Source organism: Nannospalax galili, unplaced genomic scaffold (genome assembly GCF_000622305.1).
Source record: "Nannospalax galili isolate Female #2095 unplaced genomic scaffold, S.galili_v1.0 scaffold1408, whole genome shotgun sequence".
Classification (NCBI taxonomy): Eukaryota; Metazoa; Chordata; class Mammalia; order Rodentia; family Spalacidae; genus Nannospalax; species Nannospalax galili.
Genome location: NW_008357131.1, coordinates 605,438 through 621,154, shown reverse-complemented (window position 1 = coordinate 621,154; position 15,717 = coordinate 605,438). Strand labels below are relative to the sequence as shown.

The 15,717-nt window shown below is 44.2% G+C and overlaps 1 protein-coding gene and 2 pseudogenes across 4 annotated transcripts in view; 1 reads left to right on the top strand and 2 right to left on the bottom strand.

Moving 5' to 3' along the window:
• Positions 1–1,269: 1,269 nt before the first annotated feature.
• Cbfa2t2 (CBFA2/RUNX1 partner transcriptional co-repressor 2) overlaps positions 1,270–15,717 on the top strand; it is a 157,123-nt gene continuing 142,675 nt past the window's right edge. For 3 of the 4 annotated variants that reach the window (XM_029557153.1, XM_008855057.3, XM_008855056.3), the window contains exon 1: positions 1,270–1,454. In XM_029557153.1, coding sequence (XP_029413013.1) covers positions 1,421–1,454 — 34 coding nt within the window. In that variant the 5' untranslated portion in view covers positions 1,270–1,420. Of the gene's footprint in view, positions 1,455–4,983; positions 5,062–15,717 lie in introns of those variants that run through there. The other variant, XM_029557152.1, reaches the window with a different exon arrangement.
• Positions 12,672–13,609, bottom strand: LOC103751568 (annotated as a pseudogene).
• LOC103751570 overlaps positions 14,821–15,717 on the bottom strand; it is a 37,759-nt pseudogene continuing 36,862 nt past the window's right edge.

Below are 15,717 nucleotides of genomic sequence, written 5' to 3'. Positions count from 1 at the left end.
GTAGTCAGGCTAGTGGTTCATGCTTAAAATAATCTTGGCACTTGGACAGCTGAGGCAGGACTGCTGAATTATCTGGATCAGCTTGCACTATATTATGAGTTCCAGGCCAGCCAGAGCTACATAGTAAGATCCTTTCTCAAAAACAAAACAAACAAAGAAAAAAAACCAAAAATTTGCCATGCATGGTGGTGGTGCTGTAAACCCAGCACTTGGGAGGCAGAGGCAGAATGACTGCAGGTTCAAGGTCAGCCTGGTCTATATACATGAGTTCTAGATCAGCCAGGGCTATAGTGAGACCTAGTTTTTTTTAAATCTTTTTGAGACAGGGTCTCCCTGTAGCCCCAGCTGTCCTGGAACTCATTATGTAGACCAGGCTGGCCTTGAACTCAGAGAACCACCTGTCTTTGCCTCCCCAGTGCTGGGATAAAAGGCATGCATCACCACGCCCGGCTCCTATTTAAAAAAAAAACCCAAAAAACTGGGGCTGGAGAAATGGTTCACCAGTTAAGAGCACTGGCTGCTCACACTGGGGAGGCAGAGGCAGGTGAATCCCGGATCTCTGTGAAATCGAGGCCAGCCTGGTCTACATAGCGAGTTCCAGGACAGCTGGGGCTACAGAGAGACTGTGTCCCAAAGACCTTTAAAAAAAGAGAGAGAAAAAAATACATATAGTAAAGAAAAAAATCAATGATAGATAATAGTTATCCATATATTTTAAACATTTAGAAAGTTACAGTCCAAAAAGGGAAAGAAGGGCCTGTGAGATGGCTCAGCAGGTAAGGCACTTGCTGTCAAGCCTTTGCTTGGACCCACAGGTGGAAGGAGAGAACTCCCTTGGCTTACGCTCGTCCACGCACAGATTCGCACATATAACAATGTAAAAATAGCTAAGTGAACAGATCAAAAGCAAACAGGGGAAGAGTGACATGCTACCAAAGACTACTGCAAAATCAAGCCAGCACCTGGAGAGTTCAGGCAAGGCTTTGTCCTTCCCGCGAAACCACGCCCTGGACTCCGCCCCCCTCTGGGTCACCGCCCCATCCGCGGCCGGAAGTGCAGAGCTGAGAGCAGAGCTGTACTCCTGACAGCTGCGCTGACAGCGGGGGAGGCGGGTGTGAGGTGCAGGAAGCTCCAAGATAGGGCGCCTGTCTGAACGGAAGGGGCGGGTCAGGTTGGGGGCGGGGCTTCCCCTGAGCGCGGTCAGGCCGGGCTTCCGCGTGCTTGTTTGGCTGGCGGGAGCGCGCGGCAGGGGCGTGCCCAGCGTGCGGGGCGGGGCGGCTGGGGGGCGGTGCGGTGCGGCCTAACGGCGGCCCCTGCGGCTCTGGCGGAATCCGGGGGTGCAGGTCTCCCGGTCGAGCCTGCTGAGGGCTACGGCGGCCGGTCAAGGCGGGCGGCGTTTGCACTGCAGCTGTGCTCGGCGATGGTGGGTGTCCCCGGAGCGGCCGCCTTCCAACGTAAGCGGGGTGGAAGGCAGGCTGCTGAGGGGGGCGTGTGAGGGTCCTGCGGCTCCACGGGCGCGAGGCCGGGACGGGGAAACTGAGGCCCGGAGCGCGGCGCTGGATCCAAGGTCACGCGGTGCCGCGGGCCTCGGCGGGCCCTCGCGGTCACCGGGCGCTTCCTGAGTCGCGGCGGGGCTCGGGGTGCGAGGGAGGCTGTGCAGACAGCGGCCTTGGAGCCCAGGCCTGGCAGGCGTCCTTCGGACTTGCGGCGGGAGAAGTATTGTTTTGTTTCCTCTGCGACATCGGGCGGCAGGTCCGGTCCCTGGAAGCCTTTTCCCACGAGTTTAGAGAGCTGTATGCTAGATGTTGACGCGAGAGTGCCGTTCCGGAGGGGCCTGTTGAGTGCAGGCTCGGAAGTCGGACTGCTTGGGCTCACGTCCCGGCTCCCCCATGTACAGGCTGTGACCTTGGCGCTCCCCGAGTCTCAGTAGCCCCATCTGAAAAATGGAGTATGAGGAACGTTTTCTGCATTGTCCTGGAGTTGTTGGGTTCTCTGAGCCCCGTAGAACGCACTGCACAGACCATTGCACATGCACAAGTGTGAAAACTCATTATTGTAATCCCGGTTTATGAGTATGTGTCCACCTCACTTGGCAAAGTCCGGAATTGGGGTCAGGTTGTGTATTTCTTTAAGATACTTTGTCTTTGGCTAGTCCTACGCTGTGATCCAGGTGTATTTTTATTCTTCCCTTCATTTCGGCATCCCATTTATCTAATGTGCTTCCTAGAATTGTGAAGTTCTTGGGGGAAGGGTGGCATCGCTTAATATAAACAATAAAAATTTAATAGTCATTAAAATAGAAATAATAGCCAACATTACTTGAGCACCAGGCATTTTGCATTCGACTCATTTAATATTTATTAAATCATCTCTTAAGTACAAAGTATCACTATAGGCTTTGAGAACAGAGCAACAAACAAGACAGACTAGATTCTGGGTTTGAGTTTGAGAGAGGGGACTCAGTTAAGTGAGGAAACTGGTAAAACTATTTTGTGTGTTTTCTCTTGTTTAAGACAATGACAGTCTTAAAAATGGGTATTTGTATATGACCGTGGTGCTGAGGGTGAAACTGAGGGACATTAAGTACTCTGTGCTCTAGACCCAGAGGGATGGTATTTGTATATAACCATGGTGCTGAGGGTGAAACTGAGGGACATTAAGAACTCTGGGCTCTAGACCCAGAGGGATGGTATTTGTATATAACAGTGGTGCTGAGGGTGAAACTGAGGGACATTAAGAACTCTGGGCTCTAGACCCAGAGGGATGGTATTTGTATATAACCGTGGTGCTGAGGGTGAAACTGAGGGACATTAAGAACTCTGGGCTGTAGACCCAGAGGGATGTCCTGCACATAAAGGGAGGATTTGCATGGTGTTTTCCTTTGGCACTCATTCCACCTTGGATTGATGAAATTCAAAATAGATTCATTCACCCATTTAGTCAAGTGTGCAGTTATTGCTCTTGCTGTTATTGTGGAATTTACAGATAGAGGCAGACAGGTAACCCTTAGGTCTGACAGAGGTGTACTATATTAATAAAATGAAGAAAGTTTTTTTTCTGAACTTAAATTTATTTATCTATTGCAGTATTGGGGATTGAACCAAGGGCCTTGTGCTGTGTGATCTGCCACTGAGGTCATTACATTTCAAATTGGAATATATGAAAAATTGCAAATTTGACTAGAAGACATACATGTTACATTCCAGCAAAGAATTTGTCTACATATAGTGTGTGTTATGATACTACTTGAAGATCAGCATGTAAAGGTTATGGACTAATTAATTTGGCTGAGAAGATTTTAAAACAGCTTAGCATTAAAGTTCTAAAGTGGTGAGTGTTGGCTATTTTTAGTCAGATTTATAATGAAGATCATGAACAAAAAGCAGAACAGAAAGATTTGGAAAATATTCAGTCTGGCAAGGAAAGAAGGAAATTGAATTTTGGACAAAAGACTGTGGTTTTTATAAAGATTGGCACCATTAAGAAGAAGCCAAACATTTTTGACTCAGGAATTAAGAAAGATTCCTTTAAGGCATCTCCAGCATTGTCTAAATCCACACAGAACAGGCTTTATGTTATAAAACTGCAAACTCATTTCAGGGACTTTCTCTTAGAAAGAGAGCCAGTGGAACATGCTGGTCTCCCTGAGGCATTTGTGGAAATTCATGTCTGAGTTATGCTGCCTAATCACACAGAAAATGAGGCGGCAATAATTTCATAAAATTAGGTACTGCTCAAACTGCATGTGGCTATAGGAGTCATACATGGTGCTTGAGGTAGCAGAGATGTAGAGGCTTCTAATCAGACTTTAAAAGAAAGCTTTAGGACAAGCATTGTGTGGCAAAGTCAGAATCCCTTTGGGCATCTAAAAGATGCAGTGAAAGAGCTGGGAGCGGTGACTTATGTCTTTAATCCCAGCACTCTGGAGACAGAGGCAGGCGGATCTCTGTGAGATGGAGTCTAGGTTGGTCTCTGTAGTGAATTCTAAACCAGCTGGAATTTGCCACTGGAAAAGCCATGAGAGTGGGGCTGTAAAGGAACCAGAGCTCTTATCCTGATACCACATGCTTCAGACACTGGACATGCATTGCCAAATTTTATGGGTTCTTTTGGTTTCTGGTCTTGGTTTTGTCCATTTATTCCATGCTTTATTCCTTTTTAAATATTTTTTTATTTATTATTTTTTTATGTGTATGTGTGTATTGCCTGACTGTAAGTGCACCCATGTCGTGCAATGCCTGCGGAGGTCAGAAGAGCCTGTCGGATCCCCTGAGACTGGAGTTATGGACAGTTGTTAGCTGCCATGTGGGTGCTGGGATTCGAACCCAGGCCTTCTGCAAGAACAACCAGTATTCTTAACTGCTGAGCCATCTCTCTGGCCCCATATGTGTGCTTATTTGTTGATTAATTTATTTATTGGGACTGAGGACTGAATGGAGAGCTTTGTGTTTTCTGGGCAAGTAGTTTTACACGAAGTTACATCATTCTCCCTTTTACTTTTCTGTTTCCTTTTTAATATTATGTTTTAGTTTTTTATTTTATGTGTATGCTTGTATTGCCTGCATGTATGTAAGTGCACCCATGTCATGCTGTGCCTCTGAGGTCGGAAGAGAGCATTGGATTCCCCTGGAATTGGGCCATTGTTAGCCACCATGTGGGTGCTGGGAATCGAACTTGGGTCCTGTGCAAGAACAGTCAGTGCTCTTAACACTGAGCCATCTCACCAGCCCCTGTTGTTTTTTTTTGTTGTTGTTGTTGTTTTCTTGTTTGTTTGTTTGGAGACAAGGTCTCCCTTATGTAGCCCAGGCTGTCTTTTAACTCTTCATCCTGCCTCAGGTACCTGAATGCTATGATTATAGGTGTGTACTGCCATACCCAACTCTACTATTTCTTTTAATTCAGAAGACTTTAATAAATTACATTGAAATGCAGTGGTTTTGAGAAAATTAAAAATTTTATTTTACATTTATTTATTTTGTAGGTGGGGGTGCAAACATATACCACAACACATATATGGAGGGCAGAGGATAACTTGCTGGAGTCTGTTCTCCCTTTTCCCACGTGAGTCCCATGGATCAAACTCGGGTCTTTGGTCTTAGCGGTAAATACCTTTTACCCCCTGAGCCATCCCGAAGCCCAGAGAGTACTTTTCTTTTTCCTTTGCAGAAGCAGTACTTTCTTCTGACATAGGGTCTGACTGTATTTAGCCCAGGGCAGTCATTCCTCCTGCCTCTACTTCCTGAGTGCTGGGAGGATTATAGGCATGAGCCTGGCTAGAGGGTTTCTTTTTAGTGAGATTCAGTGTTAGCCATGTGCTGATCCAGAAGCTTACCTGCAGGTTTTTTTGTTTTGTTTTTTTTCAGTGCTGAGGGAACAGAGGTCCTAGTGTATGCTAGACCAGTATTCTGACTAATGTTTTTAACCGTAGTCTTGGTGAAAGAGAAGTAGGAAAGAGCTCAGTACTAAGACTAGTGCTTTAACTCCAGAACTGAAGTCCCTGGGGAAACAGTGTAGCGCTGTGGCCTCAGGTGTTCACTCCATCAGGAAACATGGTTAAGTATGTACACACATTATGTGAGTATTTAACTTTTTTTTGGTAGTGCTAGTAATTGAACCTAGGACCTCCCATTCCCTAAGCAAGTGTTACATCACTGACTGAGCTTCAACCCCAGCCATGACTATTTTACATTATTGAAATTGGGTCTTACTCTGTAGCCCCAGATGTTCTGGAACTTGCTATGCAGGTTGCAGATCAGGCTGACCTCAAACTTATGGTACTCCTACTTCTGCTTTTTTTTTTTAATTTTAAAAATATTTTTTATTTTATGTGTATAAGTATGTTGTCTGTTTGTGTGTAAGTGCATATGTGTCATGCAGTGCCCACAGTGGTCAGAAGAGGGTGTTGGATCCCCCTGAACTGGAGTTGCAGATAGTTGTTAGCTGCCATATGGGTGCTGGGAATTGAACCTGGGTCCTCTGCAAGAGCAGTCAGTCCCAAGCCATCTCTCTAGCCCCCTACTTCTCCTTTGTAAGTGAAGGAATTACAGATGTGAGCCTGGCTGAATTTTAAATTATGGTTATAGGCTAGGAATACAGCTCAGTGATAGAATACGTGGTAGCATGGGTAAGGCCCTGGATTTGATTGCCTACACCTAAATAAAAAACAAGTATAGTATGACTATAGTCAATGTTATAAACTTTTGTTTTTTTTGAGACCGAGTCTCACTGTGTAGCCCTGGCTGGTCTGGAATTTGGTATATGGACCAGGCTGGCCTGGAACTCAGTCTCCATAGTGCTGGACTACAGATGTGTGCTGTATTACATTGTTGGATCACAGGCCCGCTTATCTGTAAAATTGAGATGATGAGAGTTTCTGAGTTGCAATTTTATTGTGATGATTAATGTATGAGTGGATGGCATGTGGAGTGCTTAAACAGTGCTTGACACACCGTTTTAGGGGATGTTGGTAGGAGAAGATAGAAAGGTGACTTAGGATCTCACACTTCATGGGGGTACTGCACAGATAAATAATGATAAAGTGCTTTAAATTTTTTTTTTATAAACAAAAGCTTCGGGGAATTCAGAAGAAGCATAATTAATTGTTCTTTAAAGGTTCAAGTTAAGGATCAGGTTTGGAGTTATTTGAATCTATCCTTGGAGGAAGAGGAACTTTTTATGAAGATGAGAGAGGATCTTAACAGGTTGAGAATGTTCAGTGATACCTTGAAGTCTGTTGGGGGCTTGGTTTGTGGTTCCTCAGATCTGGCAGGGAATAGAATGGACAGAGTTTAGGCTGGAGTTGTGCCTGGGGAGGGCCACATGACTGTTGAATTTTTCATAGCCTCCACAGCTCTTTGCTCTCTAGTATTTATTTTGCCTTATCTGAGAACACAAACACTTGCAGACTAAGTTCCTTGATGGATATGATATTATCTTTATTTTTGTAAATTTATTTTGCCTAGCAAGATAAGTAGGGAATGTATAAGTGGGGAGAAGCACATAAATTAGTGAACCTGTCAGACATCATGGCATATGGCACACACCTTTAATCCCAGTACCAGGGAGACATAGGCAGGTGGATCTCTGAGATCAAGGCCAAACTGGTCTATATAGCCAGAGTGAGTTCCAGGTCAGCTGGGACTACAGGGAGACCTTGTCTTTGAAAAAAAAAAAAATCAATGACCTCCAAAGAAACATAAATATTAGTGGAATGGTAGGTGTAGATAAATGCATTACCATTAAAAAGAGGTGAAGATTGTCCTGTTCTGGATCCCTTTCCTTATGTGGCACCATACTCATTAGGCTGATAAAAAAATGAAAATGTTGCACGACATGGGTGCACTCACATACATGTAGGCAATACACTTATACACATGAAATAAAAATAATAATAAAAAAAAAAGAAAATGTGAGGATAGAGAGATGGCTTAGCAGTTAAGAACCCTGGTTGTTCTTTCAGAAGACCTGGGTTCGAATCCCAGCACCCACATGGCTGCTAACAACTGTCCAGTTCAGTCCCAGGGAATCTGACAGCCTCTCCTGACCTCCTTGGGCATTGCACAACACAGGTGCACTTACCTACAGCACTGACTGCTCTTGCAGAGGACTTGGGTTTGATTCCCAACACCCACATGGTGGTTAACAACCATCTGTAGCTCCAGTTCCAGGGGATCTAATGCTTTATTCTGACCTCTGCAGGCACTGAATGATATGGGTGCACTTACACACATGCAGGCAATACATTCATATAAAATAAAAATAATAAATAAAATATTTTTTAAAAATTAAAAAAAAAAAAGAAAATGCACCAGAGAGACCTCTGAGGTTGAATTATCACCTAGGTACTTTCCATTGGCTTCTTTAGGTCCCATCTTTCTCATCCTGTTCTCTGGAATGAAAGCTGACTTAGTTATGTGTACTGTATCAATGGGCCCCTCAGAGGTGAACTTCTCTGCTCCTTTTCATTGGGTGTTGCCCTTGGCTGACTATGTCATCTTGCCCTCTTTCCCCCATGTAGCCTGTGCTAGTCTCAAACACCAGATCTTCCTACCTCCATCTCCCAAGTGCTGGGATTATGAGCCATTACACCTGGCTACGGCTGTCCTTAATTGGCTTTAGAGATGATTTAGGGAAGAAAAGGCATAGTAGCTTGGTGCAGTGGCATACCCTGTAATCCCAGCATTTGGGAAGATGGGGCAGGAGAATTACCAAACCTCAAGCCAACCAGGGTTCTATAGTGAAGCTGTCTCAGACAAAAACAAGGGTCAGAGAGATTGCTCGAACAGTGGATAAAGGCCCTTGCCACTCAATGTGACACTCTGATTTTAATACCTGGGATCCACACGGTGGAAGGACAGAACTGATTCCCACATATATTCTGGTTTTTTTTTTTTGGTGTGGGTTTTTTGTTGTTGTTGTTGTTTTGTTTTTTGCCTTTTTTTTGAGACAGGGTCTCCTTGCAGCCTCAGCTGACCTGGAACTCACTATGTAGACCAGGCTGGCGTGGAGATCCGCCTGCCTCTGGGACTACAGGCGTGTGCTACCATGCCCGGCCCCACATGTATTCTGATCTCCAAATGCTCCCTTGGGTGCACACAACACACTCATGCACACATACACATGCACAATTTTAAAATTAGAAAAAAAAAACTCAGCAGTAACTCTTAGTGTTTACCAATTTATCCCATGTTTCCCTGTCTTAACAGTGAAGCTGTGATTGCAGTGAACATCAGAGGCTTCAGAAATGTCCATTGTAATTTTTAGTTGCTGGGCTGGTAAGATGGTTCAGTGGGTAAAGGTGCTCACTGCCAAGCCTAATGATCTGAATTTGATCCCTGGAACCAACATGGTGGGAGGAGAGAACTGACTCCTTCAAGTTGAACTCCACATGCACGCTGTGGCACGTGCACGCCCACACAGGTCACACACACAATAATAAAATAATTTTTAAAAGGTTTTTTGTTTTTTGGTTGCTGTTTTTTTTGACAGGGTCTCACACCGTACCTCTGGCTGACCTTGAACTCTCAACAATCCCGTCTCAGCCTCCCAAGTGCTAGGACTACAGGTGTTATCCACACCTAGTTGTCCATGTTAATTTTGCAAAACTGAGGAGCTTGTCAAATATCAACTATCTTATATGGACTGTGCCTTTACTATATAGTGTAGCTTTTGGGGGGGGCTCTTTTTGAGCCAGGATCTCCTGCCTGGGAACTCATTATGTGGACCAGGCTGGCCCTGAAGTGACAGAGAGCACAAGGCTTGCCTCTGTGCCCCCCCCGCCCAGGTGCTGAGATTAAAGGTGTAGGGTACCACGCCTGGCATGGTGCAGCTTTTTAAGATTTTACCCTTCTTGGGCGTGATGGTGTATACCTATAATCCTAAAATTTGGGAAGCTGAGGCAGGGGGATGATGAGTTTGAGGCCAAACTGGGAGTATGTGTAGGAACCAAACAAAAAACCAAAAATAATTGATTTTCCCTTTTGTTTTGTATTGTTAAAATTAAATGCAGAAATCAAAATAAAATTCAAAGTGACCAAAGTAAAAATTTTGAATTTATAGCTTTGGAGTTGGCTAGACTTTTTAATTAAGTTAGCTGATGGCAACGAATATGTAATCTAACCTTTTCAGCAGCTCAAATGAAATGTTGATATCAGGCATTGCACAGCTCCCTCGATACACTGTTTTGACCTTTTCCTCTTTTACAGATGTTTCCTTTGTTCCTTTGTTAATTTAGATCACCGTGTTGAGGTCCTGCCTGCTTTGAATTTTTTGAAGCCACATGAGAACAAACATTCACATAGCACAGATTTAGGCTTCATATCCCTAGAGCAACACTAATCACACCCACATTTTCTGGTAATTCATTTATTTAAAATAGTGAATTGGCTCCTGACTACTGTAACTCGCAACCCCATAAAAGCTAGTATGCCAGTGATACTTCTCTACACTTGAAAAATGTTACCAAGTTTTCTTTTTGTTTCCTTCAAGAGAAGTAGTATCATCCTTGAGGGGAGGTGGTGACAGGCAGGAACAAGTCACGTTTTTTCTGTTGGTCTCACGCTAACCCAGGCTGGCCTGGACCTCATGTAGCCCAGACTGGCCTAGAACTCACAGAAGTTTTCCTGCCTCAACTTCTTGGATTATAGGTGTGAATTATCACATCTACTTTATTATTTGGTGAGGTATTGGGGATTGAACCTTAGGACTTGGGCGTGCTAGACAGATGCTCAACATTGAGCTACCTCTTGCTCTTTTTACTTTTGTTTTTTTGTTTTTGTTTTTTGTTTATCTTTTTTGAGACAGGGTCTCCTTGTAGCCCCAGCTGTCCTGGAACTCACTATGTAGACCAGGCTGGCCTTGAACTCACAAAGATCCACCTGCCTCTGTCTCCCAAGTGCTGGGATTAAAGGCGTGCGGCCACCACCCCCCAGGCTACTTTTATTTGTTTAAAAAAGGTATATTAGCTGATTAGGGAAATGACTCAGTGGGTAAAGTACTGCATGAGCATAAGGACCTCAGTTTGATTGCCAGCACTCATACAAAAAGCCAGGCATCGGGCAAGCTTTTGTAACAGCATGGACGGGGGGCAGTCCTGGGGGTTTGCTGGTCAGCACAGGTAGGTGAGTATGTAGATACCATATATACATGTACATAAAGGTATTTTAGATAGAAGGTAATGAGGATGTTACTTGATGTAGCAGTTAAAGATTTTTTATTAAAAAACATTTTGAGTAAAGATCTGAAAGCTGCTAGCTGTGTGAAACTGGGTGCATACCTGGGAGAGGAGTGAGCCAGGCACAGAGAACATGTGGCCAGGAGATCGGAACAAGCACTACTAGGTTCCCAAAGCAGCAGTAGGTTAGTTTGGCTGGAGGACAGGTCATTGATAGAAGTTGATGATGTAAGGGAGTAGTGTGAATGTGGACCCAATAAGAAAGGATGTTTGGAGTGGTGGAAGAATTTTAGCTTTTTAGAATGAGATGGGAAGCATTACAGGTATGGATCTTGTACAGAGGAGTGACATCCATCCATCCATCCATAATGCTAGACACATGCTGTATTCACTGAACTACAACCCTAGCTGTACATAAATACATACATATGTACATAGTGTTGTGTTGGAGATCAAACCTAAGACCTTGGATGTTAGGTAAATGCTCTACTACTGGGCCACATTTTCAACTCCTATTGTCCTGTTTTGGGTGTTTTTTAGATACCGTTTCACCCTATGTTACATGCTGACCTTGAACTCACAATGACCCTTCTGCTTCAGTCTCCTAAGTGCTGGGATTACATGGGTGGGGTAACTATGTCCAGTTTATTTTAGTTTTTTTGTTTCTGGGTTTTGTTTTGTTTTTTTCAGTGCTGGGACTTGAATCCAGGACCTCGAGTTTGTTACGCAAGCATTCTACCTCTGAGTTATAGCTCTAGCCCCTTTTCATTTTACTTTAATTTTTTGATCCACCTGCCTCTGCCTCCTGAGAGCTGGGATTAAAGGTGTGTGCCACCACGCCCGGCTAAAATATTTATTTTTTGTGTGTATGAGTGTTTTGCCTGCTTGTATGTAAGTATACCCGTGCATACAATGCCTGAGGATACCAGAAGAGGGAGTCTTATTCTCCTAGAATTAGAGTTAGCACCATGTGGGTGCTGGGAACCTTAGTGCTCTTAACCACTAAGCCATCTCTCTACCTTATTTTAGTTTTTTTTTGTGTGTGTGTGTCTTTTTGAGACAGAGTCTCCTTGTAGCCCCAGCTGTCCTGGAACTCACTGTGTAGACCAGGCTGGCCTTGAACTCACAAAGATCCACCTGCCTCTGACAGGTAAATTTCTAGCAAATGAAATGACAAGTAGAAAATTACCTTTTACCTCATCACTGAGAAATTTTGCAGGTTCTTTTTTTTTAATTTAATGTGCATGAGTATATTGCCTGCATGTGTATAAGTGCACCGTGTCATGCAGTGCCTGTGGAGAACAGAAGACACTGATCTCTTTTCATGCCTTTTTTGTTTTCGTTTTTGGAGACATGATTTTATTGTTTAGCCTGGAATTTACTATGTAGACCTGACTGGCCTCCAACTCACAGAGATCCACCCGCCTCTGCCTCCTGAATGGTGGGATTAAAGGCATGTGCCATCACTCCTGGCTTCTCATGCCTTTAAAAAAAAAATTTTATGTGTGAGTGTTTTGCCTGCATGTATGTAAATATACAGTTGTGCATTCAGGGCCCACAGACACCTGAAGAGGGAATTGGATCACCCTTGAAACTGGAGTTACAGACAGTTGTTAGCCACCATGTGGGTTCTGGGAACTGAACTCGGGTCCTCTGCAAGAGCATCCAGTGCTCTTAACCACTGAGCCATCTCTCCAGCATATATATATATAAAAGCTACATCAAGCTAATCAGCAGTGGTGCCTGCCTCACTTGGGACTGGAAGATTCCATCAACCCCATTGGAACATCAGCTTCAAGTCACCCTTTTCCAGTTTCCAACTCATGAATAAAGACTGTATTTTGTTAATTCTATTACAGAAAACTTTTCATAAGGTTTTTTTTGGGCCTTTTTGAGACAGGGTCTCCCTGTAGCCCCAGCTGGCCTGGAACTCACTATGTAGACCAGGCTGGCCTTGAACTCAAAGAGATACGCCTTCCTCTGCCTCCCAAGTGCTGGGATTAAAGGCTTGCACCACCATGCCCAGCGTAAGTTGTTTTATTTACAATGCCAACTCTGAAAAACTCACTGAAGTTAACTGGACAATAAACTAGGCAGAAATCGCTTTACAGAAAGAGGGAAAGCCCAAATGCCACTTTCTGCAGAGAACCCTAATTTGGTTTTATTCAAAATAAAGAAAAAAAAAAAAAGCAAATTCCACTCATCATAGAAGTGACTCAGCAACGGTAGGTTTGGGATCTGTACTGGAACTACACATGCAGTGAGGACATTGTGCTAACACAACTACTTGCTGCTGCATTTGTCTACTATTAACAATTATAAACAGAGCAGTGCAACTCGTATCGGCATCATCCTCATAGTCAGTGTCGATACGGCACTTCACTTCTTACACCACTGGTTCTCTTTGTGCACCTGGGCTTCCTCCTCTTCAGTAAGTCATTTTTGATATTGAAGGTCTTGGGAATCTCCTCAGGAGTTTTCCCCTTAATCATATTGGCAACAGTCTTGCACGTGACAGCAAGCAAACCTTTGATGTCTTAAGTAGTTTGCAGCCAAAATAAGTTGGAAAAGTGTTCTTTGGTCAACTTTCAGCAGGGATTTCGTCTGTCTGCTTTTCTTTGTTCTCATCATCCTCAGGAGGAGGAGGGTTGTCCTTATGGTGGGTACACCACTGAATGACCTTTTTAAGTATTGCTGCATTGACATTTGGTAGAGGAACAGGGTCATCATCTCCTTCATCATCCATTCTCAAATCTTCCAACATGGTCTCGATGGTCACATATTGTTTGGCAATTTCTACATCAACTTCAAATATCTCTCCATCATAACTCTGCAACTTAATTGAAGGCATTGTGTTCAGTGTCTAGACTGTGGACCCGAGACTGAGCCAAGGAAGCATCCACACTAGAAGAGAAAGCCAGACGACAAGGCCACTCACCAGCCTCTCTTTCTTATGTCTTAAGTACCTTGGAAGAGATTTTATGAAAGAGCACCAGTCTTCGGTGTTGCATTTCAGAGGACTTTGCACATGCTTTATAATAGAGACAGATAGGTGATTGACTCCTTCTTGAGTTTACCAACATTCCCATCCCTTTCCCTTTATCAAAAAGTGTAAGGCCATCTATTTTGGAATATTTGCCACTAGTAGACAGACCTGTTGTCTGTGGTTTCTCCATCAGTAGAAAAAGCAAATTATGAACTCGGGAAGTTCTGTAAGTACGTAGAACTGTGCTAGAAATACAAATAGGTCTTTTTTTTTTTTTTTTTTTTTTGCTACTCCACACCGAGGAAAAAAAGCATCTGATGATCCTGTTGGTTGGTTGATTTGTTTTGGTCTTTTTGAGACAGAGTTTCCCTGTAGCCCCAGCTGGCCTGGAACTAACTATGTAGACCAGGCTGGCCTTGAACTCAGAGAGATCCACCTGCCTCTGCCTCCTGCTTGCTGAGATTAAAGGCGTGTGCCACCTACCTGTGCGTTTAATACCTGTGGAGGCCAGAAGAGGGCATTCAATCCTGTGGAACTAGAGTTAACAGCCAGTTGTTAGCCACCATGTGGGTGCTGGGAACCAAACCCAGATCTTCCACAAGAGCAACCAGTGCTCTTAACCACTGAGCCATCTCTTCCACATTCATTTAGCAATTCTTTGTGAAACTCAGGTTGGCATGTTTACTCACATGTACAGTGCAGTGTGTGTGCTGTGTGTTCAGAATTAAGGTTACAGTGAAGTTGTGTAATATAACACAGGCAAAGTGCTGCTGAAAATGTCTTGAATTTGTTCCATGTTGTATTTTCTTTTTCTAAACACTGCATTTATCTTTTTTTCTTAAAGACATTTTATTTTCAAGACAGGATCTCACTGTGTAGCCCTGTGTACATATATATTTAATGTGCCATGGTGCACGTGTGGCTGTCAGAGGACAGCTTGTAGGAGTCAGTTCTCTCCACTGTGTGGGTCCTAGGGATTGAGCTTAGGTTATCAGGCTGATGGCAAGCTCGTTTACCCGTTAAAGTCCCAGGATCTTTATTGTCTGAATAACTGTACACACACATACACACACACACACACACACACACACACAGAAAAAACAAACAAACAAACAAAAACCAGACAGAAGTCTCCAGTTAGAGAAACCCTGGGAAAGAAGTCCTATTGGTATTGTCTGTAATCTGTGGAAGGTGAGGGTGGTAACTGGCTTGAAGGCAACTGGGAGGGTCTTCAGCAAACTGAGGGCTATTGGGAAACTGTGCAGACACAAACCTTGTGACAAGATACCAGCTCCTTCAGTTAAAGCCAGGAAAATGCTACCCATTGCAGCTGACTCAATGGTCCATTTCTTGCTGCCAGGATGGCTCCTGTCAAGGCTCCACTCATGATGGTGTGCCAGGGGTCTTCTTTTCCTCTTACTTGAACCATACTGCAGTCTATCATGGAAAACAGTTGTCCCCACACTGCAAAGCTACTTCCCAACTGTGGAGCCCTGGTTTTAGTGGCTGTCAAGCACCTTCGAAGTCTGTGGTTTACTTCCACTGGAGAATTTCAAAAACCTTTGATGGCTTGAAAGATACCACCACCTGTGGTGCCCACAATAAAGGCCCCAGCACAGTCATCCACAATTCGCCAAGGACAAAGCTCCCTCACATACACCTCCTATCGGCTTCAGCTGAGCTAGTGATATTCAGTACGCCTGGTGGAAACTGACCTCAGTGGCCTTTTTTATGGTCTTTTTGTGACAAGGTCTCCCTGTAGCCCCAGCTGGCCTGGAACTAACTGTATAGACCAGGCTGGCCCGGAACTCACAGAGCACCTCTTGCTTCTGCCTCCCAAGTACTGGGATTAAAGGCGTGTGCCACCATGCCAGGCTATGCCTGACTTTTTAAAAGAATTTTTTGCAGTTGACCTTAGCTGCATGTGAGGGGAGGGGCTAAGGATATATCAGCCGAGAACACCATGAGGCACCTCTCTTGTCATTTTATGCAGCTGTTGGGAAGTCACAGGATCTATATTTGAGTGTGGACTTAATGGGGGGGGGCTCTCTAGGATTTT